The following is a 24,364-nucleotide window of genomic DNA, read 5'->3' on the forward strand; positions in this document are numbered from 1 at the left end:
CAACAAAAGCCTCTCTATGCCCAATACATAACATTCTGCTATCTAGGGGTTTAATACATCACTTGGTTGGGGTTTCATCCTAAACCAATAGGGACCCCTGGTGGCCACTATAGGAATTACACAGCTTTTGCTTTTCTAGAAAACCAATGACAGCAAATAACACAATCCAGCCACTTCAATGTTTAGTTGTCAGAAGACGTAGGAAAAAAGATGAGTTTCATAGAATCCGTCACACATGTTATACCAATTTATTTTTTCTATTTTATATTTTTTACAATTCCACAAACATTTGTGCCAGTCGTAAATGATTGTAAAAATAACAGCACACATCCATCCAATGGTTCAAAATACAACTTTATTTTTACATTTCCCTCTAAAGTAGTATTTTCCCAATACTGTCCTTCACATTCATGTGACTATGCTGGTTTTTTACATGATCAGTTCTGAGTTATTGATCGTTGTGGTTCATCAATCATTAAAGTGGAGGTAACCTACTGTAACAGTGTAGTTGAAGTGTATCAACCAACATAAAGTTGTTATCCTGATCTGTTTGTGACATGACGACAACGACACCAAGAGCCCTGAACTGGTCTGGGGCCCAGAGAGCAACACTGGTTGAAAAAAACATGTAATTCCAACCAGTTACCATTGAAATGACATCTTTCCAACCAGTTACCATTGAAATGACATCTTTCCAACCAGTTACCATTGAAATGACATAGTTCAGACAGAAAGTGCATTTCCTTGTCATGTTTGTGTAAGGCAGTCATTGAGAAAGTGCTAAATGAGTTGTAGCCTGTCAGTTTGAGCCGTCTCTCCTTGTCATGTAACGACAACACCTACAGACGCGAGACCAGGAATATAAAAAACGGACACACGACGTGATAAACAGTCAGTACCCATCTGTGATGAGGTAGACTACCTCTGTCTGCTATTACAGTCACTCTGTTCCATATCTAGCCAGTAATTCATTTCCCCTTCAGAGACTTCTAGTCATTAGCTACTTAAAAACATTTTGGAAAATCAATTAGTTTATTTCCCCTTTTTTTTTTTTTGCAACAACAACGTGAATAATTAAATCATGTACAACGTTATAAAAAAAAAAATCGACTAATTATTCCAACCGTGATTGATCAGAAGAAATTGGGCTGTGTGTTTTAAGAAAACGCGGTCTTACTTTACAGAGAAATTGTCGCTGAGTTTAGAGGCTACAGCTCATTCAGCAGACCGTCTCATTCAGAGCAACTCAAGGCCACATTCAAAAACAGATTTTTACACCTTGTCGGCTCGATGATTTGAACCAAGGACCTTTTGGTTACTGGCCCGACCGCTACCTGCAACCCTGTAAATAAAAAAAGATGCATTGGACTGACTGCTTTAATCATAGCACACATTGACACATACATTTTTACATTTACGTCATTTAGCAGACGCTCTTATCCAGAGCGACTTACAGTAGTGAATTCATACATTTCATACATTTTTTTTCTCCGTACTGGTCCCCCGTGGGAAACGAACCCACAACCCTGGCGTTGCAAACACCACGCTCTACCAACTGAGCCACACAGGAACCTACGTTGTTATTATTATTAAACGGCAGAAATATAACATATGTATGGATAAAACGTGACCAGTTTGAAGGAAACAGTTCTGAGCTCTGACAAAACCTCTTTATATATTATGTTACTGAAAACATCCGTTCACTATTTACCCTGAAATGAAAATCTAACTTTATATATCAGAACAATTCAACTGAGGTAATCGATCTCTCAGAGTCCTAGTCTGCTGATTGGTTTACGAGTCCAGCTCTGTTCGTCCAACCATATGCCACCATGGGCCGATTTCCCAAAACACAGATTAAGTATAGATCTACAGTAGGCGCCAGAACAGACTCCCGCAGAGGAAGAGAAAGAGAGAGAGAGAACGAACAAATCAAAAAGCACCAGGACAAAGTCTCTAGTCTTGCCTCACCAGCCTCAGGTGAGAAGAGGGTCATCATCTCCAGCCAGGACTTCCTCTTCTGGGATGAGGACCTCTGCCTCCTTACTTTCATCCACCCCCAGCAGCCCCACACTCCTGTAGGTCACAGAAAGAGCAAGAGAACGAGCCAGAGAGACGGGGAGAGATTGAGAGAGAGCGAGAGGGAGATTGAGAGAGAGGGAGACAGGGAGATTGAAAGAGAGAGAGCGAGAGGGAGACAGGGAGAGACAGAGAGCGAGAGGGAGACAGAGAGATTGAGAGAGAGACAGAGAGAGAGGGAGACAGGGAGATTGAGAGAGACAGGGAGAGAGAGAGAGCGAGACGGAGAGATTGACAGAGAGCGAGAGAGAGAAACAGGGAGTCCTGCCTCCAGTCTCACTACATCCTTTGACCTACACAGAGTCTGACATTATAAAACTGGACAGGTGAAAAGGCAGATTCCCTGTGGATTACAGTTTTCACCTATCCGGGGCTTTTAATTCAGGGCAGATGAAAAGAAAGGAGACAAGGAGGAGAAGCCTCTTAAAAGTTAGAGATGCACACTAGGTGAGTCAGCAGTGGTTCCAGACAGCCAGAGAAACTGTTGGTTTGTTTACGCGGCAGAACGGGAGAGCCAGCGCGGCGGGACGGGAGAGCCAGCGCGGCAGGACGGGAGAGCCAGCGCGGCAGGACGGGAGAGCCAGCGCGGCAGGACGGGAGAGCCAGCGCGGCAGGTCGGGAGAGCCAGCGCGGCAGGTCGGGAGAGCCAGCGCGGCAGGACGGGAGAGCCAGCGCTGCAGGACGGGAGAGCCAGCGCTGCAGGACGGGAGAGCCAGCCAGCAGGACGGGAGAGCCAGCCGGACGGGAGAGCCAGCAGGACGGGAGAGCCAGCAGGACGGGAGAGCCAGCGCGGCAGGACGGGACAGCGAGGTTAAGGTTATGAAAAGAGTTAGGCTTAGCTATAATGCTACAGTTGTCAACTGACGCGACCACTAGATGGCGCTGTCGGCCCACTCCATCCAGCCACAACCGTAACCAAAACAACAGTATCAGAACACCGGTCCAATGAAACGCCCACAAAGAAACACCCGTCCAATGAAACGCCTACAAAGAAATACCCGTCCAATGAAACGCCTACAAAGACATACCCGTCCAATGAAACGCCTACAAAGACATACCCGTCCAATGAAACGCCTACAAAGACATACCCGTCCAATGAAACGCCTACAAAGACATACCCGTCCAATGAAACGCCTACATAGACATACCCGTCCAATGAAACGCCTACATAGACATACCCGTCCAATGAAACGCCTACAAAGACATACCCGTCCAATGAAACGCCTACAAAGACATACCCGTCCAATGAAACGCCTACAAAGACATACCCGTCCAATGAAACGCCTACAAAGACATACCCGTCCAATGAAACGCCTACAAAGACATACCCGTCCAATGAAACGCCTACAAAGACATACCCGTCCAATGAAACGCCTACAAAGACATACCCGTCCAATGAAAACGCCTACAAAGACATACGCGTCCAATGAAAACGCCTACAAAGACATACGCGTCCAATGAAAACGCCTACAAAGACATACGCGTCCAATGAAAACGCCTACAAAGACATACGCGTCCAATGAAAACGCCTACAAAGACATACCCGTCCAATGAAAACGCCTACAAAGACATACGCGTCCAATGAAAACGCATACAAAGACATACCTGTGTAACCACTCACAACAGCCAGCCCTCGATAAGGAAACAGAAGCGGATATGAGTCAGTGAGTCCGTGAAGTCATGTGGTTGACTGAGTAACATGGGGCAGAAGATGGCCTTGTTGTTAAGAGAGGTGAGTCAGCAATTGCTGGGATGCCAGTTTAAAATCTTGGGTCTGACGGGGAAGAAAAAAAAAAAAAATCTGTCGGGAAGTGAGCTGGAAACAGTAGGGTTGCTGGTATGAAATCCTAGAGGACGTTGCCTACCGTTGTGTCCTTGAGCAAAGCACTTAAACCCCCCCCCCAGGGCAACTGCTCCACGGGCCTCCATTGTGGCAGCCCCCCCCCTCTCCAGCCTGTTCGTCCTTTCGGAGGGGTTGGGATTAAGAGGAAGACCAATTTCGGTTGGACCTTGTTTACAGCTGACAAATAAAGTGATCTTAAAAATCACCCAGGGAAAGGTCATGTGATACAACTCTTCATCACGTCTCCAGAATCGTCCTTCCTCTTCTAGACTGACATCATCATCATCACGTGTCCAGTATCTTCCTTCCTCTTCTAGACTATCATCATCATCACGTGTCCAGTATCGTCCTTCCTCTTCTAGACTGACATCATCATCACCACGTCTCCAGAATCGTCCTTCCTCTTCTTGACTGACATCATCATCACGTGTCCAGTATCGTCCTCTTGTTCTCTACTGGGACCTGCGTTCAGGCTGAATCTCCTGGTTCTGTAGCGTGAGGCAGCTTGATGTAAAAGTACACTCTCTGGACAGGACGCTGGTCTATCGCAGGGCCTTAATGCTGAGTGTCAAACAGAGATGCATCAGGTCTAATTTGAACAGTATTTGGTGTGACTCGGCCGGAGATCGATCTCTTAACCTTCCCATCTTAGGTTGGACACAAACCACAAGGCCACTGCTTTCAGCAGGCATGTTTTTTTTCCTTCCTATTTCAGTACAGATGAAAGAGAGGAGAGAAGTTTGAGATGCATTCTTTGTCTCACAAACACACAAGTACTCTCACACACGCACGCAGTCACATGGGATGTCTCCTGGTCTGTCCAACACCTCTCTGTCTCCCTTCCACCCCAGATGGGACGTCTCCTGGTCTGTCTCCTTCCACCCCAGATGGGACGTCTCCTGGTCTGTCTCCCTTCCACCCCAGATGGGACGTCTCCTGGTCTGTCTCCCTTCCACCCCAGATGGGACGTCTCCTGGTCTGTCTCCCTTCCACCCCAGATGGGACGTCTCCTGGTCTGTCTCCCTTCCACCCCAGATGGGACGTCTCCTGGTCTGTCTCCCTTCCACCCCAGATGGGACGTCTCCTGGTCTGTCTCCCTTCCACCCCAGATGGGACGTCTCCTGGTCTGTCTCCCTTCCACCCCAGATGGGACGTCTCCTGGTCTGTCTCCTTCCACCCCAGATGGGACGTCTCCTGGTCTGTCTCCCTTCCACCCCAGATGGGACGTCTCCTGGTCTGTCTCCCTTCCACCCCAGATGGGACGTCTCCTGGTCTGTCTCCCTTCCACCCCAGATGGGACGTCTCCTGGTCTGTCTCCTTCCACCCCAGATGGGACGTCTCCTGGTCTGTCTCCCTTCCACCCCAGATGGGACGTCTCCTGGTCTGTCTCCCTTCCACCCCAGATGGGACGTCTCCTGGTCTGTCTCCCTTCCACCCCAGATGGGACGTCTCCTGGTCTGTCTCCCTCCACCCCAGATGGGACGTCTCCTGGTCTGTCTCCCTTCCACCCCAGATGGGACGTCTCCTGGTCTGTCTCCCTTCCACCCCAGATGGGACGTCTCCTGGTCTGTCTCCTTCCACCCCAGATGGGACGTCTCCTGGTCTGTCTCCTTCCACCCCAGATGGGACGTCTCCTGGTCTGTCTCCCTTCCACCCCAGATGGGACGTCTCCTGGTCTGTCTCCTTCCACCCCAGATGGGACGTCTCCTGGTCTGTCTCCTTGGTCTGTCTCCTTCCACCCCAGATGGGACGTCTCCTGGTCTGTCTCCCTTCCACCCCAGATGGGACGTCTCCTGGTCTGTCTCCTTCCACCCCAGATGGTCTGTCTCCTGGTCTGTCTCCTTCCACCCCAGATGGGACGTCTCCTGGTCTGTCTCCCTTCCACCCCAGATGGGACGTCTCCTGGTCTGTCTCCCTTCCACCCCAGATGGGACGTCTCCTGGTCTGTCTCCCTTCCACCCCAGATGGGACGTCTCCTGGTCTGTCTCCCTTCCACCCCAGATGGGACGTCTCCTGGTCTGTCTCCCTTCCACCCCAGATGGGACGTCTCCTGGTCTGTCTCCCTTCCACCCCAGATGGGACGTCTCCTGGTCTGTCTCCCTTCCACCCCAGATGGGACGTCTCCTGGTCTGTCTCCCTTCCACCCCAGATGGGACGTCTCCTGGTCTGTCTCCCTTCCACCCCAGATGGGACGTCTCCTGGTCTGTCTCCCTTCCACCCCAGATGGGACGTCTCCTGGTCTGTCTCCCTTCCACCCCAGATGGGACGTCTCCTGGTCTGTCTCCCTTCCACCCCAGATGGGACGTCTCCTGGTCTGTCTCCCTTCCACCCCAGATGGGACGTCTCCTGGTCTGTCTCCCTTCCACCCCAGATGGGACGTCTCCTGGTCTGTCTCCCTTCCACCCCAGATGGGACGTCTCCTGGTCTGTCTCCCTTCCACCCCAGATGGGACGTCTCCTGGTCTGTCTCCCTTCCACCCCAGATGGGACGTCTCCTGGTCTGTCTCCCTTCCACCCCAGATGGGACGTCTCCTGGTCTGTCTCCCTTCCACCCCAGATGGGACGTCTCCTGGTCTGTCTCCCTTCCACCCCAGATGGGACGTCTCCTGGTCTGTCTCCCTTCCACCCCAGATGGGACGTCTCCTGGTCTGTCTCCTTCCACCCCAGATGGGACGTCTCCTGGTCTGTCTCCTTCCACCCCAGATGGGACGTCTCCTGGTCTGTCTCCCTTCCACCCCAGATGGGACGTCTCCTGGTCTGTCTCCTTCCACCCCAGATGGGACGTCTCCTGGTCTGTCTCCTTGTCTGTCTCCTTCCACCCCAGATGGGACGTCTCCTGGTCTGTCTCCCTTCCACCCCAGATGGGGCGTCTCCTGGTCTGTCTCCCTTCCACCCCAGATGGGACGTCTCCTGGTCTGTCTCCCTTCCACCCCAGATGGGACGTCTCCTGGTCTGTCTCCCTTCCACCCCAGATGGGACGTCTCCTGGTCTGTCTCCCTTCCACCCCAGATGGGACGTCTCCTGGTCTGTCTCCTTCCACCCCAGATGGGACGTCTCCTGGTCTGTCTCCTTGTCTGTCTCCTTCCACCCCAGATGGGACGTCTCCTGGTCTGTCTCCCTTCACCCCAGATGGGACGTCTCCTGGTCTGTCTCCCTTCACCCCAGATGGGACGTCTCCTGGTCTGTCTCCTTGTCTGTCTCCTTCCACCCCAGATGGGACGTCTCCTGGTCTGTCTCCCTTCCACCCCAGATGGGACGTCTCCTGGTCTGTCTCCTTCCACCCCAGATGGGACGTCTCCTGGTCTGTCTCCCTTCCACCCCAGATGGGACGTCTCCTGGTCTGTCTCCTTCCACCCCAGATGGAGAAGGGCAATATCGGCGGTTGTGATGGATTGAGGCACAGCCCAGTAAAAACAGATACATTTTGATGGAGATGTTTCTATGACGTTAACTTGATTTCCACTTGGGAATGTAAATTGTAGGCCAAGAGTTAAGGTCCCAATTTAATAACATCAAACCTTTGCCACAACGGACAAAATCTTTGTTGGCCCGTGGACTGATATCACACTGCAGATATTCACCTCCTTTTCACACCCAGGAGTAGTCACACTGGGTCGTAGGGAGGAGACTACGTAGAGTACTCACACCGGGTCGTAGGGATGAGACTACGTAGAGTACTCACACCGGGTCGTAGGGATGAGACTACGTAGAGTACTCACACTGGGTCGTAGGGAGGAGACTACGTAGAGTACTCACACCGGGTCGTAGGACAATGTAGAGTACTCACACTGGGTCGTAGGGACGAGACTACGTAGAGTACTCACACTGGGTCATAGGACAATGTAGAGTACTCACACTGGGTCGTAGGGAGGAGACTAAGTAGAGTACTCACACTGGTATATTATTAGTAGTATATTATTAGTAGTGTATATTAGTAGTATATTATTAGTAGTGTATATTACTCACACTAGCAGGGCCAAGGGGATGACAGAGTCGTCGTAGTAGTAGGAAGTATATTAGATGTATATTATTAGTAGTATATAATACTCACACTAGCAGGGCCAATGGGATGACACAGAGTCCAGCAGACAACAGGAAGCAGAATCCAGGGTACCAGGTTACGGTGGCAGCGTAGAGACTACTGAACACAGATATCGCCACACTGCTGTTCACACTGTCCAGGCAAGCCAAGCACGCAAACAATGCTCCTACACGAGAGAGCGAGAGAGAGAGAGAGCGAGAGAGAATACACGGTCAGGTAAATTGGTTCAAAACCACATACCGTAGGTTAAGCATCACTGCCCCGCAGAAGTGCTGAAAAAGTTCCTACATGACAACACTTCAGCCTAATGTTGACAGAAAGAGTCTCCATGACAACACTGCAGCCTAACGTTGAGACAGAAAGAGTCTCCATGACAACACTTCAGCCTAACGTTGAGACGGTCTCCATGACAACACTGCAGCCTAACGTTGAGACAGAAAGAGCAGGGTACATCTCCTGTTATCTAGGTCCAGGACAGAAGGGTTGCTTTGCATTCCACATCGTTTCGTCAAGTGTCCCTGTAGGAGAGGACGGCTTTGAAAAGAAGAGCACTTCAGACATGGCTCTCTGGTCGGAGAAGGGTCCTACTCCGTGGTCTAGAACGTTCTCCGTTTAAAAACAAACCACGGGTCAGGAATGGACAAACACAGGCGCAGACACATGGCAACATGATGACATATACACATGGATTTAGTACTGTATATATCTGGTAGTGGTGGAGTAGGGGCCTGAGGGCACACAGTATGATGTGAAATATGTTAATGTATTGTAACTTTAAATTGTATAACTAACTTAATTTTGCTGGACCCCAGGAAGAGTAGCTGCTGCCTTGGCAGGAACTAATGGGGATCCATAATAAACCCCAGGAAGAGTAGCTGCTGCCTTGGCAGGAACTAATGGGGATCCATAATAAACCCCAGGAAGAGTAGCTGCTGCCTTGGCAGGAACTAATGGGGATCCATAATAAACCCCAGGAAGAGTAGCTGCTGCCTTGGCAGGAACTAATGGGGATCCATAATAAACCCCAGGAAGAGTAGCTGCTGCCTGGGCAGGAACTAATGGGGATCCATAATAAACCCCAGGAAGAGTAGCTGCTGCCTGGGCAGGAACTAATGGGGATCCATAATAAACCCTAATGGGGATCCATAATAAACCCCAGGAAGAGTAGCTGCTGCCTTGGCAGGAACTAATGGGGATCCATAATAAACCCCAGGAAGAGTAGCTGCTGCCTGGGCAGGAACTAATGGGGATCCATAATAAACCCCAGGAAGAGTAGCTGCTGCCTGGGCAGGAACTAATGGGGATCCATAATAAACCCCAGGAAGAGTAGCTGCTGCCTGGGCAGGAACTAATGGGGATCCATAATAAACCCCAGGAAGAGTAGCTGCTGCCTTGGCAGGAACTAATGGGGATCCATAATAAACCCCAGGAAGAGTAGCTGCTGCCTTGGCAGGAAGTAATGGGGATCCATAATAAACCCCGGGAAGAGTAGCTGCTGCCTTGGCAGGAACTAATGGGGATCCATAATAAACCCCAGGAAGAGTAGCTGCTGCCTTGGCAGGAACTAATGGGGATCCATAATAAACCCCAGGAAGAGTAGCTGCTGCCTTGACAGGAACTAATGGGGATCCATAATAAACCCCAGGAAGAGTAGCTGCTGCCTTGGCAGGAACTAATGGGGATCCATAATAAACCCCGGGAAGAGTAGCTGCTGCCTTGACAGGAACTAATGGGGATCCATAATAAACCCCGGGAAGAGTAGCCGCTGCTTTGGCAGGAACTAATGGGGATCCATAATAAACCCCATGAAGAGTAGCCGCTGCCTTGGCAGGAACTAATGGGGATCCATAATAAACCCCGGGAAGAGTAGCTGCTGCTTTGGCAGGAACTAATGGGGATCCATAATAAACCCCGGGAAGAGTAGCTGCTGAAAGGCACGGAAATAAGTCTAAATAAATCTGTATGTTTCATTCTCAATAATTTTATTAACGGATGTGCTTTGTTAAATCGGGTTTTAAAGCATTAGTTTAGTCAAAGAAACTGAACTTAAAAACTCACCCTGCTCGGTCTTTGACACGATCTTCGACATCATGGATCTCAACACGGGGAATGGCATGATGGCCAGAAGCATTGGAAGCCTGACTGAGAAGAACAAACAGGACAGATTTACTTGTAGGTTTCATTTCCTGAATTGTAACTTGTTAGTTTTAATTGTTTATAACATTGTATGATTGTTTTGTTGTTGATTTTAAGTAATATTGTTGCTCAAACATATTGTTCATTTGTTGTAATATTTCCTCTTTGGCAACAGTGGAAACCATGGCAAACCCTCCATTCATGTCAATAATTTATTGAATTGAATTCAGAGGGACAGAGAGAGAGAGGGACAGAGAGAGAGAGGGACAGAGAGAGAGAGGGACAGAGAGAGAGAGGGACAGAGAGAGAGAGGGACAGAGAGAGAGAGGGACAGAGAGAGAGAGGGACAGAGCCAGGGACAGAGCCAGGGACAGAGAGGGCTTACATCACATTATTGACTCACTAGGTTCTCCATCCATATCTGAACAGCATCAGGTGATGTCATTTTTGTTTGTTGTCCCTTTTGGAAAGGAGCTAGATCGAGACCTGACTGACAGAACTATTGGCTAAACCTTTGCGGTAATTCACGTTTTACAAAGATCATTGAAATCTAGTTGTTGTATTATGATGTAATGTCTATCTGAATGTGTGTCTTAACGTCATGAAATCAGATTTCACAGCCGTAATCAAATAAAACAGCCTCAGAACGTTACCAAGTAAATCGTCCTATTCAGGCTGCGCATCATTCAGTTCAGTGTGTCAAATCCGGACCTCTGGTAGTCTCTATGGGGGTACCACAGGGTTCAATTCTCGGGCCAACTCTTTTCTCTGTATGCATCAATGATGTCGCTCTCGCTGTAGGTGATTCCTTGATCCACCTCTATGCAGACGACACCATTCTGTATACATCTGGCCCTTCTTTGGACACTGTGTTAACAAACCTCCAGACGAGCTTCAATGCCATACAACTCTCCTTCCGTGGCCTCCAACTGCTCTTAAATACAAGTAAAACTAAATGCACGCTCTTCAACCGATCGCTGCCTGCACCTGCCCGCCTGTCCAGCATCATAACTCTGGACGGTTCTGACTTAGAATATGTGGACAACTATAAATACCTAGGTGTCTGGTTAGACTGTAAACTCTCCTTCCAGACTCACATTAAACATCTCCAATCCAATATTAAATCTAGAGTCGGCTTCCTATTTCGCAACAAAGCATCCTTCACTCATGCTGCCAAACATACCCTCGTAAAACTGACCATCCTACCGATCCTCGACTTCGGCGATGTCATTTACTAAATAGCCTCCAACACTCTACTCAGCAAACTGGATGCAGTCTATCACAGGGCCATCCGTTTTGTCACCAAAGCCCCATATACTACCCACCACTGCGACCTGTACGCTCTCGTTGGCTGGCATTCGCTTCATACTCGTCGCCAAACCCACTGGCTCCAGGTCATCTATAAGCCTCATCTCAGTTCACTGGTCACCATAGCAACACCCGCTCGTAGCACACGCTCCAGCTGGTATATCTCACTGGTCACCATAGCAACACCCACTGGTCATCCCCAAAGCCAACACCCACCCCGTGGAGACCCTCCCCCTGACCCATCAGTATCCTGTGGGTTAAACTGGGAGCGGTACCATCCAACCAATAAAACCTCACACCAGTATGTGGTGATGTCCAGCTCTCCATAGCCCAAATATCTCCTATAGTCAACCCTTTAAACAATGCCCAAGACGCTGCCAGACCCCTGGCTGGTTCACCGCTAGGTAACCCTTACCCCTGCTGCTATATGGCCTCCACAATCCAATGGGAGAGACACTGCTTAACCATGACTTACAGGAAGGGTGTACAGGCAACATGTTGAGTTCTCCAACAAGTTTAGCCGAGCCCAAAGCCATGAGCAGCGAGGTTCTGTAGGAGAGGTTTTTCAGATCCACTAACTCCAGAGGCTCAAAAGGTGGCCGCACACAGTGCCTCCAAAACCAGCACCAAGACCCACGTGGGCGCAATAGGTTCTAGAAACCGGCCCTGACAAGACGTACACCTTTCAGGAACCACGTCCCCCAGGACGCCCCGGTGAGGCTGCGTCAACTCTACCATAACATGCTGAGATCGCAGCCAGGTAGACTTTTAACGTGGAGAATGTGCGTCCCAGTTCGATAAAGGACTCCATTTGTTTCTACTGGAGTTAATCTTGGCACCTATACGGCCGCCTCAGAGAGGGATTGAGGGAGCCCTGGAGACTGGAGGGATTGAGGGGGCCCTGGAGACTGGAGGGATTGAGGGGGCCCTGGAGACTGGAGGGATTGAGGGGGCCCTGGAGACTGGAGGGATTGAGGGGGCCCTGGAGACTGGATGGTAGCAATAACATTCAGAGGTAAACCTCTAGCCATCAGATTGTCCCTGTCAGTAGCCAGGCCCATAGGAATATCTAGCATCGCGTGCCAAACCTGCCCGTGTGCCTGGGACAACAGGTTCCTGCACAGCGGCGGTCAACAGGTCCCTGCACAGCGGGGTCAAAGGGTCCCTGCCAATGGGAGAAGCCACGAGTCCATGCCTATTAGACAAATGATCCCCACGAATAAACGCTGCTGTGTCACTGGGGAGCCACAAGAATCAACGGTAATCCCTCCCGGGGCGCATGCCACCGTGGGCTGAACCAGAACCACCGCCGGAAACATGTATAGGAGGGTCCGGTGCCACTGGCGCGCCAGAGGGTCTGTTCCCATCCAAGCGCTTTGCTAGCACCCAGCGCTGGAACAGCCGCAGCAATTATAGTCCCAGGAGAACGACCCCTATCATAGAAGACCTCATCCCCAGTAGAACCAGGAACTGTCAAAATCGTACTGTGCGTGTAACAGTGTAGGTTCCGTCCCTCTCTTCGCCCCAACCTGGGCTCGAACCAGGGACCCTCTGCACACAACTGACACCCCACGAAGCATCGTTACCCATCGCGCCACAAAAGCCGCGGCCCTTGCAACGCAAGGGGCAACCCTACTTCAGGTCTCAGAGCGAGTGACGTCACTGATTGAAATGCTATTAGCGCGCACCACCGCTAACTAACTAGCCATTTCACATCGGTTACACCACCGCTAACTAACTAGCCATTTCACATCGGTTACATGCGCACCAACAAAAATTGGGTCAAGCAGAGCTGGAACCCAGACACCTGTCAGAGGATAGAATGTTACCCATGTGAATACCCTCCTTAGTCCTGACCATGTGAATAGCCTCCTTATTCCCAACCATGTTACCATGTGAATACCCTCCTTAGTCCTGACCATGTGAATACCCTCCTTAGTCCTGACCATGTGAATACCCTCCTTAGTCCTGACCATGTGAATACCCTCCTTAGTCCCGACCATGTGAATACCCTCCTTAGTCCCGACCATGTGAATACCCTCCTTAGTCCCGACCATGTGAATACCCTCCTTAGTCCTGACCATGTGAATACCCTCCTTAGTCCTGACCATGTGAATACCCTCCTTAGTCCTGACCATGTGAATACCCTCCTTAGTCCTGACCATGTGAATACCCTCCTTAGTCCCGACCATGTGAATACCCTCCTTAGTCCCGACCATGTGAATACCCTACTTAGTCCCGACCATGTGAATACCCTCCTTAGTCCTGACCATGTGAATACCCTCCTTAGTCCCGACCATGTGAATACCCTCCTTAGTCCCGACCATGTGAATACCCTCCTTAGTCCTGACCATGTTACCATGTGAATACCCTCCTTAGTCCTGACCATGTTACCATGTGAATACCCTCCTTATTCCTTACCCAGGAACATCATGAGCGTAGTCTTGGCGAAGGCCACCAGGGTCATACCCGCCATGACACTCAGTATCCCCATGAGAATGATGACGACGTCGGGCACGCCGCAGCGAGAGAACACCGTCACGCCCACGAAGCTGGTCAGGAACACCGTCATGGACAGCGCAGAGCCGTAGCCAATCAGGATCTCGTTCCAGCACAGCGGCTGGTTGAGCTCGTACAGCGTGATCATGGAGAGCCCGCCCATGTTGGCGAAGGAGAAAGAGCCGAAGAGGAGCAGGAGAAGGATCAGGAGGACTTGGCGCCTCCTGCTGGCCCCTGCAAACAGCTGGTAGACCCCGTAGGCCAGCTGACGCATGGCGGTGCGACGCAGGGAGCCGTCCAGGGGGTCGTCTGGAGGTCGTTGGAGCGTCTCCTCCAGGATGAAGACGGCGTAGAGCAGGTTGAAACACAGGAACAGAGCAGAGGTGAAGAAGGGCCAGTTGAAGCCTGCTGCTCGGAGGAAGTATCCCGTAGAGAGAGAGGCCACTCCAGACAGCAGGCCGATCACCATGTCCACCCCGGCCATACGCAGGGTCTTCTGCTGTCCGTCCTCACACAGGTCAGCGATGTAGGAGAAACAGCCACCCAGGAAGGTCCCCGAGCCCCCGAACAGGGCGCTGACGAACGACGCAACGATGAGGAGGTAGAGGTTAAGCTCGAAGAAGGAGACTGCCAGGAAGGACAGCGCGTAGAACAGAGAGCCAATCAGAGGCAGGATGATGGTGATCTTGCGTCCGCGCTGGTCGCTGTAGGCGACGAGGATGAAGGTGACGGCCAGAGAGGGGATCATGGAGAAGAGCTCGGTGTAGAGGGAGAAGAGAGACGCCGCCTTCTGGACCTCCTGGTGTAAACAGAAAACAACAAGGTAAACAAGTTATTAACGTTACCTCTGCTGAAAACACAATCAGTTAAACACACGGGGTAATGGATAATGTCACTGATGGATGGGAGAAAACAGACGGAACTGTAACATATTACAGGCAGACAGTTCCACACAGAACACACAGAACACACTCTTCCCAGGCAGACAGTTCCACACAGAACACACTCTTCCCAGGCAGACAGAACACACCTCTTCCCAGGCAGACAGAACACACCTCTTCCCAGGCAGACAGAACACACCTCTTCCCAGGCAGACAGAACACACTCTTCCCAGGCAGACAGAACACACTCTTCCCAGGCAGACAGAACACACTCTTCCCAGGCAGACAGAACACACTCTTCCCAGGCAGACAGAACACACTCTTCCCAGGCAGACAGAACACACTCTTCCCAGGCAGACAGAACACACTCTTCCCAGGCAGACAGAACACACTCTTCCCAGGCAGACAGAACACACTCTTCCCAGGCAGACAGAACACACTCTTCCCAGGCAGACAGAACACACTCTTCCCAGGCAGACAGAACACACTCTTCCCAGGCAGACAGAACACACTCTTCCCAGGCAGACAGAACACACTCTTCCCAGGCAGACAGAACACACTCTTCCCAGGCAGACAGAACACACTCTTCCCAGGCAGACAGACCACACTCTTCCCAGGCAGACAGACCACACTCTTCCCAGGCAGACAGACCACACCTCTTCCCAGGCAGACAGAACACACTCTTCCCAGGCAGACAGAACACACTCTTCCCAGGCAGACAGAACACACTCTTCCCAGGCAGACAGAACACACTCTTCCCAGGCAGACAGAACACACTCTTCCCAGGCAGACAGAACACACCTCTTCCCAGGCAGACAGAACACACCTCTTCCCAGGCAGACAGTTCCACACAGAACACACTCTTCCCAGGCAGACAGTTCCACACCTCTTCCCAGGCAGACAGTTCCACACAGAACACACTCTTCCCAGGCAGACAGAACACACTCTTCCCAGGCAGACAGAACACACAGAACACGCTTCACAGGCAGACAGAACACACACTATCCATCCACAGAGGTTGACTGCAGACTATTATATGGCCATGATGAAAAAGAGGAAGTACACAAAGTGAAAAGGAGAAATGTGGCAATGCTCTGCTCTGTTATAGGTCAGTTTGACAGCTCTACATGGAAATAGAATGTTATTTATGTCAATCTAGGTTTCAAGCCGGAGGAAGCTAACCCTTGCCTAACCCACAACAGGTGTAGGCTACAGGTGGTTCCTTGCCTTTCAGAAATCGAGAACAAGCAGGCATCTCCTGAACAAGTAATGAATCAGTCTCCTGTCAACCAGCTACTGTAACCTCCTAGTCGGTTACAAAATAAAATGTAAATTTCATCAGCCAGTGATTGTCAAGCAAATAACAGTCGGTCTCACGGTAATTGACCGTTAATTAACAAACATATTTATCATCTCCTGGCTTCCACACACAGACTACAAACCACTGATACAGACCTGTGGAACATCTACATTTTAAAAAGTAAAATAAATCCAATATAATATAGTCTACAGCACCACAATAAATCCATTATTTATTTTAGACAGGTCTAAAGAAACATGATATGAAGAAAATGTAGTCTATTTCAGAAGAACAGAATAGCATAACTCTGAGTTGTCCTGATGTTAGGCCCTGATGTGGCTGTGGGCGACACTAGTTCATTTAGCAGGTCCTGATGTGGCTGTGGGCGATACTAGTTCATTTAGCAGGTCCTGATGTGGCTGTGGGGCGACACTAGTTCATTTAGCAGGTCCTGATCTGGCTGTGGGGCTACACTAGTTCATTTAGCAGGTCCTGATGTGGCTGTGGGCTACACTAGTTCATTTAGCAGGTCCTGATGTGGCTGTGGGGCGACACTAGTTCATTTAGCAGGTCCTGATGTGGCTGTGGGCTACACTAGTTCATTTAGCAGGTCCTGATGTGGCTGTGGGGCGACACTAGTTCATTTACCAGGTCCTGATGTCGCTGTGGGCTACACTAGTTCATTTAGCAGGTCCTGATGTGGCTGTGGGGCTACACTAGTTCATTTAGCAGGTCCTGATGTGGCTGTGGGCGACACTAGTTCATTTAGCAGGTCCTGATCTGGCTGTGGGGCGACACTAGTTCATTTAGCAGGTCCTGATGTGGCTGTGGGCTACACTAGTTCATTTAGCAGGTCCTGATGTGGCTGTGGGGCTACACTAGTTCATTTAGCAGGTCCTGATCTGGCTGTGGGGCGACACTAGTTCATTTAGCAGGCCCTGATGTGGCTGTGGGCGACACTAGTTCATTTAGCAGATAAGATTTGTTTAGAATTCCGTGGTATTATTTTATATTATAGTACGAAAAATACAATTGAACAAAGCTGAATAAAATAGAAAGGATATTTTCCTCCAAAACGATTTGAGGAAGTGAGCATGAGGCTAGTCTGTGTTGAGCGGTTAACAAAGAAATAACTGTTCCTATATGATTAATTTTAGCGTTATTAAATGTAACTTTAGTTGTTCTACAAATGCTGTATGTGTTGATGTTTAATACATTGTAAGGCTGCATGATGAGACTCAGATGATGATTTGAAAAAGTCGCTGGAAAGGCATGAGCTCTGCTTTTTTTTTGTGCGCAGGCTGTACACACTTCAGTCTCTCTCTGACAATTTGACAAGCATTTGATAATGCCTCGAATTTCCCGGCAGCATCCCATTCGTGGCCGTAAAGAAATCCCACCCCCCCCAAAAAAAAAAATCTATGCCCTTTGCGGCCAGTGGCCGTTGTACCCTTCTCCCTGAGTGCTGCCTGCGCCGAAGCACCGCTCACTCACACAGCTCTCCGTCACGTGATCGTGTCTTTCTCACAGGCTACAAGTGAAGACAGACACGTCGAGGAAGCAACAGCGTGTGTCTTTATTCCGTGGTGCATATTAAATAAAAGGTGAAATATATATATATATTTTTTTAAATAAATATTGAAGATATTGGAAGAACTGTCCACATTTACTTTATGTCAGCCAACAAGATGAGTAGGTCTAACGAACAGCAAAAGCACTAGCCTATGTCAATCTACTACCCCCCCCCCATAGTACAACAGTTCACCTAGTCTATGCGAGAAATAAATATTCCAAAAAGTCTGGGACAGTTGTGGGATGTTATTATGGGATGCGATAGATCCCAAATGAATACAACCACTAGAATAAAAAAATCAAATAAAAATATATTTTTTTACGCAATGTGGCTGACGCGACAGATCAGAACGTTTAGCTTAAAATGTTGATAAACTATTAGTCTATTTATTCACATTATAAGCGCAGCAATGCACACATGGTAGTAGGATATAAGCATGAATGTTCCATTTGCAGGAAAAACAACATTATCAAAAGTGACCACAAATGCAATTGTGCATGTAATGATTTTATTATTTAAAAAAAAAAAAAAAAAGTGCTTTTTTTTCTTGCGCAATTGCCTATAGAAATGTTGAGCAACATGAGATCTCATGAAGTGTTTGATTAGATTTTCCATTACATTTATGTCAGAGTGATCAGAGGGACAATAGAGTGCCGAGTACCAGCCCTAGTTACAATTACAGTGACCTGCTACTATAAAAAGGCCTAAAAAGCCTGCTTCATACACTAATGTATAGGATTCAGTATGTCGCTAAAGAATCATAGGGTCTTACCCCATTACAAAAATGTACCAGCCGTGGGGACTAAGATTTTAGGTGCCTGGTTTTCCTTAGTACTCAGCTTATAGTGTGGAAACAGTAGGCTATATTATATATTTATCTATCAGGGTAGACACGATCACGTGATGGAGATATTATATATATATATTTCTCAACTAGGAATGTTTCTCCTGCATAGTGAGACCGACATAGTAACGGGTCTTCTAGCACTGTCAGTAGACGTCATCGAGATACATGTTATTGATAAATGTAGACAGTAGACATGTTATTGAGAAATGTAGACATGTTATTGAGAAATGTAGACAGTGCTCAAGAAATGACAGTCCACAGTTACTTTTTCAAAAATGATTTGAATCTATACACTAAATATACATTTGATTACAGTCTGCAATGACAAGTAAAACAAAACAAGAGTAAATGTAGTTGTGTTGGTGAGGGTTTCTACAGTAACTAACCTCATGGTGGAGACAGGGTAGGTTGTGGTGTCAGAGAGGGGTAGGATGTGGTGTCAGAGACAGGGTAGGATGTGGTGTCAGAGACAGGGTAGGTTTCTACAGTAACTAACCTCGTGGCTGCTGGTGTTGGAGGGATCGCAGCGTGATGTGGTGTCAGAGACAGGGTAGGATGTGTTGTCAGAGACAGGGTAGGATAGGTGTTGTCAGAGACAGGGTAGGATGTGGTGTTGTCAGAGACAGGGTAGGGTGTGGTGGTGTCAGCAACAGGGCAGGGTGGGGTGTCAGCAACAGGGCAGGGTGGGGTGTCAGCAACAGGGCAGGGTGGGGTGTCAGCAACAGGGTAGGGTTTGTTACAGGGTAGGATGTGGTGTAAGAGACAGGGTATGATGTGGTGTCAGAGGCAGGGTAGGGTATGTTACAGGGTGGGATGTGGTGTCAGAGACAGGGTAGGATATGTTGTCAGAGACAGGGTAGGTTTCTACAGTAACTAACCTCATGGCTGCTGGTGTTGGAGGGATCGCAGCGTGATGTGTTGTCAGAGACAGGGTAGGTGCTGTTGGTTAGCTCCTGCCATAGCCTCCTGTAGACATACTGCGGTACCAGAGGATAGACCAGGAAATTGGCGAAAGCATAGAAGGCTACCAGTGGCTCTATCAGAAATAACCCCTTCATTCTTCCCAGGGGAGATTGGACACAAAGACAGATTCCTGGAAGACAAGGTAGGAGGGTTCAGTGGACATACAGATCCTTGAGAGGGGAGAGGACAAACAGACAGATTCCTTGAAGACAAGGTAGGAGAGTTCAGTGGACATACAGATCCTTGAGACGGGAGAGGACACTACAGACAGATCCCTCAATGATCGGATCTGCATAGCTATCCACTGAGCTCTCCTACCTTGTCTTCCAGGGGAGTGGACAGAGATCCCTGGGAGGGGAGTGGACTAGAGGTCGACCGATTAGTCGACATGGCCGATTAATTAGGGCCGATTTCAAGTTTTCATAACAATCGGTAATCGGCATTTTTGGACGGTGATTATAGACAATTACATTGCACTCCACGAGGAGACTGAGTGCAGCAAGGAGCCAAGGTAAGTTGCTAGCTAGCATTAAACTTCTTAACATAATCACTATGGATCCCCATTAGCTGCTGCCTTGGCAGGAACTACTCTTCCTGGGGTTTATTATGGATCCCCGTGCCAAGGCAGCAGCTACTCTTCCTGGGGTTTATTATGGATCCCCCCTGCCAAGGCAGCAGCTACTCTTCCTGGGGTTTATTATGGTTCCCCCCTGCCAAGGGAGCAGCTACTCTTCCTGGGGTTTATTATGGATCCCCATTAGTTCCTGTCAAGGCAGCAGCTACTCTTCCTGGGGTTTATTATGGATCCCCATTAGTTCCTGCCAAGGCAGCAGCTACTCTTCCTGGGTTCCAACCACATTAATAACCTCTCTGGGACATCTGGGACGCTAGCGTCCCACCCGCGGTACACACTATCAACAGCCAGTGAAATAGCAGGGCGGCAAATTCAAAACAACAAAAATCTCATAATTCAAATTTCTCAAGCATACAAGTATTATACAGCATTTTAAAGATACGATTCTCCTTAATCTAACCACAGTGTCCGATTTCAAAAAGGCTTTACAGCGAAAGCATAACATTAGATTATGTTAGGACAGCGCCGAGACAAGAAAAACCACAGCCATTTTCCAAGCAAGGAGAGGTGTCACAAAAACCAGAAATACAGCTAAAATTAATCACTAACCTTTGATGATCTTCATCAGATGACATTCCTAGGACATTATGTTACAAAATACATGTATGTTTTGATCGATAAAGTTCATATTTATATCCATAAACCCCATTTTACATTGGTGCGTGATGTTCAGAAAATGTATTCCCACCAAAACCACCGGTGAATGAGCACATCAATTTACAAAAATACTCATCATAAACGTTTATAAACTTTACAACAGTTATTGAAAGAAATTTAAATATACTACTCCTTAATGCAACCACTGTGTCAGATTTTAAAATAGCTTTTCGGCGAAAGTACATTTTTCAATATTCCGAGTACAGAGCTCAGCCATCAAAGCAAGCAATACAGTTACCCGCCAAGTTCTGGAGTCAACTAAACTCAGAATTAGTATTATAAATCTTCCCTTACCTTTGCCGATCTTCGTCGGAATGCACTACCAGGACTCCCACAAGAAATGTTATTTTTGTTCGAAATACTCCATATTTATGTCCAAATACCTCCGTTTTGTTCGCGCGTTCAGATCACTAATCCAAAGGCATAACGCGAGAGCGCAGAACCAGAGACGAAAAGTCAAATAGTTCCATTACCGCTCGTAGAAACATGTCAAACGATGTTTATAATCAATCCTTAGGGTCTTTTTAACATAAAACGTCGATAATATTCCAACTGGACAATAGCATATTCATTATAGAGGAAAAAGAAGGAGCGGCGCGCCAAGCGTGCCCGCGCATAAACAACTCACTGGTCCCAGGCAGTCCACTGATTGACTGAGCTCCTATTTTCTGCCCAGTAACAGGAGAAGGATGAAACATGTTTCTAAAAGGCTGTTGAAAGCCAATGGAAGCCCTGAGGAAGTGCAAAATGACCCCACAGACACTGTAGTTTGAATAGGGATTAGATAGAAAAACTACAAGTCACTTCCTGGTTGGATTTTTTCCTCAGGTTTTTGCCTGCCATATGAGTTATGTTATACTCACAGAAACTTAGAGTGCTGTCTATCCAAATCGACTAATAATATGCATATCCTACCTTCTGGGCCCGAGAAGCAGGCAGATTAATTTGGGCACGCCTTTCATCCGGACGTCAAAAATACTGCCCCCTATCCTAGAGAAGTTAAGGTACATCACACAAAAAAACTAACTGAATCAGTACATCATTACACCACTACAGATCTACAACACAAAATGTGTAATATCACTATTCAATAATGTGGAATAGAGTTCCATGTAATCATGACTCTGTGTAGTACTGTGCGTTTCCCGGAGTCTGTTCTGGACTAGGGACTGTAAAGAGATCTCTGGAGGCATGTCTTGTTGGGTACGCTTAGTGTCTTAGTGAGCTGTTTGCTGTTATGATGTGTCAAGATTAGCTGACACAAACAGGAACTGACGAGATGTAGCCTGCTACTATAAAAAAAAAAAAGTGAGTAAAGTGTAACCATGCCAACACTTTGCTCACTGACTGACCAAGTTCATAGGATAAAGTAGGATAAATGTAATGTAAATTATTAAGAACATGCAACAACAACAAAAAAAATAAGTCAATTTCTCACCTTTTAGTTTGTCATTTGGTTCAGAGTAAGTATGTTAAACCGCCTTTCCCACTGGTCCTGGATGTTCAGACCATTTCTGCGGACATCTGTTGAGAGTTTGGTGATATTTACCACTTATGAAAGGTTTAATTTCCTGTGTTCAGCCCCCTCTGCCCTGTGATTGGATAGCACTCAGTGGAGTACCGTGAGGCTTGTTTCGCACACAGCACAACATTTACACAGTCACTGACAGCCTTCTTCCTTTTTCTGTTTTCCTACACATCTAATTGTTTTTTTTTTATTATTATTTAATTAGTATTAAATCTGAATTATTTAACCAAAATATGACGTACAAAGGGAACTAATTTACCTGTATGGAATCTCCTCTTGAATTAGTTTATCTTGGTGTTGCTGTATTCACTTTTCCTCCGTCAGTTAAGTGACTTTTCTTCTAATTATCCATAACTTTGTGTAAATGTGATTTAAGGTTAACGTGTCGTCACGTCACGTTGAAACGTACCGCAGTGGCAGGAGAAATACGTTGTTATTATTATTATTGTTGGAGGACCGAGACGAAAAACCCGGTAGCGAAATGTCATTTGTCTACGGTGTACCATTTAAAAGGATGGATAAACACGGGGAAATAACTCCGGTTTGAGTTAGTTAGTCGGGGCGACAGGTAGTCTAGTGGTTAGAGGATGGACCAGGACCAGGACATCTGTCTTTCTGTTCCCAGGTAGACCGTCACTGGAAATAACCATTTGTTCTTTAACTGACTGGTCTAGTTAACTAAAACATGTTGGTCCTGCCATACTGTATCAGCCAAGCCGTTAAGTGTTCGCTATTATTCAACATACCGTTATTGTATTTTGGAAATAATTGGTAAGATGACGTCAGTGGTGAAAAAAAGTACTGAACGGTCATACTTGAGTAAAAGTAAAGATACCCTTAAATAGAAAAATGACTCAAGTAAAAGTGAAAGTCAATAAAAATATACAAGTATTATTTATTTTTTTAAATATACTTAAGTATCAAAAGTATAAATCATTTCATATTCCTTACATTAAGCGAATCAGATGACACCATTTAAAACGTATATAAATAATAATAATTTGGGTAACCAGAGAAACACTCCAACATAATTTACAAACAAAGCATGTGTGTTTAGTGAGTCCTCCAGATCAGAGGCAGTAGGGATGACCAGGGATGTTCTCTGTTTAGTGAGTCCTCCAGATCAGAGGCAGTAGGGATGACCAGGGATGTTCTCTGTTTAGTGAGTCCTCCAGATCAGAGGCAGTAGGGATGACCAGGGATGTTCTCTGTTTAGTGAGTCCTCCAGATCAGAGGCAGTAGGGATGACCAGGGATGTTCTCTGTTTAGTGAGTCCTCCAGATCAGAGGCAGTAGGGATGACCAGGGATGTTCTCTGTTTAGTGAGTCCTCCAGATCAGAGGCAGTAGGGATGACCAGGGATGTTCTCTGTTTAGTGAGTCCTCCAGATCAGAGGCAGTAGGGACGACCAGGGATGTTCTCTGTTTAGTGTGTGAATTTAACCATTTTCCTGTCAAAATGTAACGAGTATTTTTGGATGTCAGGGAAAATGTATAGAGTAAAAAGTACATTATTTTCTTTAGGAATGTAGTGAAGTAAAAGTTGTCAAAAATATAAATTGTGAAGTACAGATACCCCCACAAAACTACTTTAGTTGTATTTTTACACCACTGGATGTTGTACTTATGTAGCCAATGATTGTTTATGTTTTTGGTATTAAAGGTCCAATGCAGTTTTTTTTATCTCAATATAAAATAATTTCTAACAATTTAAGTACATTTAATGTGATTTGTTTTAAATTAAAATGGTCAGAAATAAATAAACAATACATTTTGCTATAGGACTGTCTGGGAATGGGGAGGGGGAAACTGAAAACTAGCTGTTATTGGAAGAGAGGTCTGGAACTCTCTTTCTTATTGGTCTAGTAACCAATTTACGGCATGGTGATGTCACCATGGAAAGGACAAAGCTCCATCCCACCAGAACAGGCTGAATTTTCAGGTAGCCTTTTCAAACCATTGGACCATCAGGACAGATATTATGTAAAGGTTGAAAAGGGACAGATGCTGAGTTCTGGTAAAGGGGCTTTCTCTCTCTGTTTCTCTGCCTGGTTTCTACAAACCTATAGAGTTCATC

At 47.5% G+C, this 24,364-nt stretch overlaps 1 protein-coding gene across 2 annotated transcripts; it reads right to left on the minus strand.

Moving 5' to 3' along the window:
* Nucleotides 1-232: 232 nt before the first annotated feature.
* Nucleotides 233-22,318, minus strand: LOC106604045 (solute carrier family 46 member 3). 2 transcript variants are annotated; one of them, XM_014198386.2, is made up of 7 exons: nt 22,200-22,318; nt 19,386-19,600; nt 13,829-14,705; nt 10,022-10,105; nt 7,973-8,129; nt 1,972-2,076; nt 233-1,342 (listed from the first exon to the last, which is right to left on the minus strand). In XM_014198386.2, the coding sequence occupies exons 2-6, from the start codon at nt 19,563-19,565 to the stop codon at nt 1,977-1,979; spliced, it is 1,398 nt and encodes a 465-aa protein (XP_014053861.1). In that variant the 5' UTR covers nt 19,566-19,600; nt 22,200-22,318; the 3' UTR covers nt 233-1,342; nt 1,972-1,976. The 2 variants fall into 2 exon arrangements, with proteins under 2 accessions (XP_014053861.1, XP_014053862.1); XM_014198387.2 differs by lacking the exon at nt 22,200-22,318 and adding an exon at nt 21,677-21,860.
* Nucleotides 22,319-24,364: the final 2,046 nt, after the last annotated feature.

This window comes from Salmo salar, chromosome ssa04, assembly GCF_905237065.1.
Source record: "Salmo salar chromosome ssa04, Ssal_v3.1, whole genome shotgun sequence".
Lineage (NCBI taxonomy): Eukaryota > Metazoa > Chordata > Actinopteri > Salmoniformes > Salmonidae > Salmo > Salmo salar.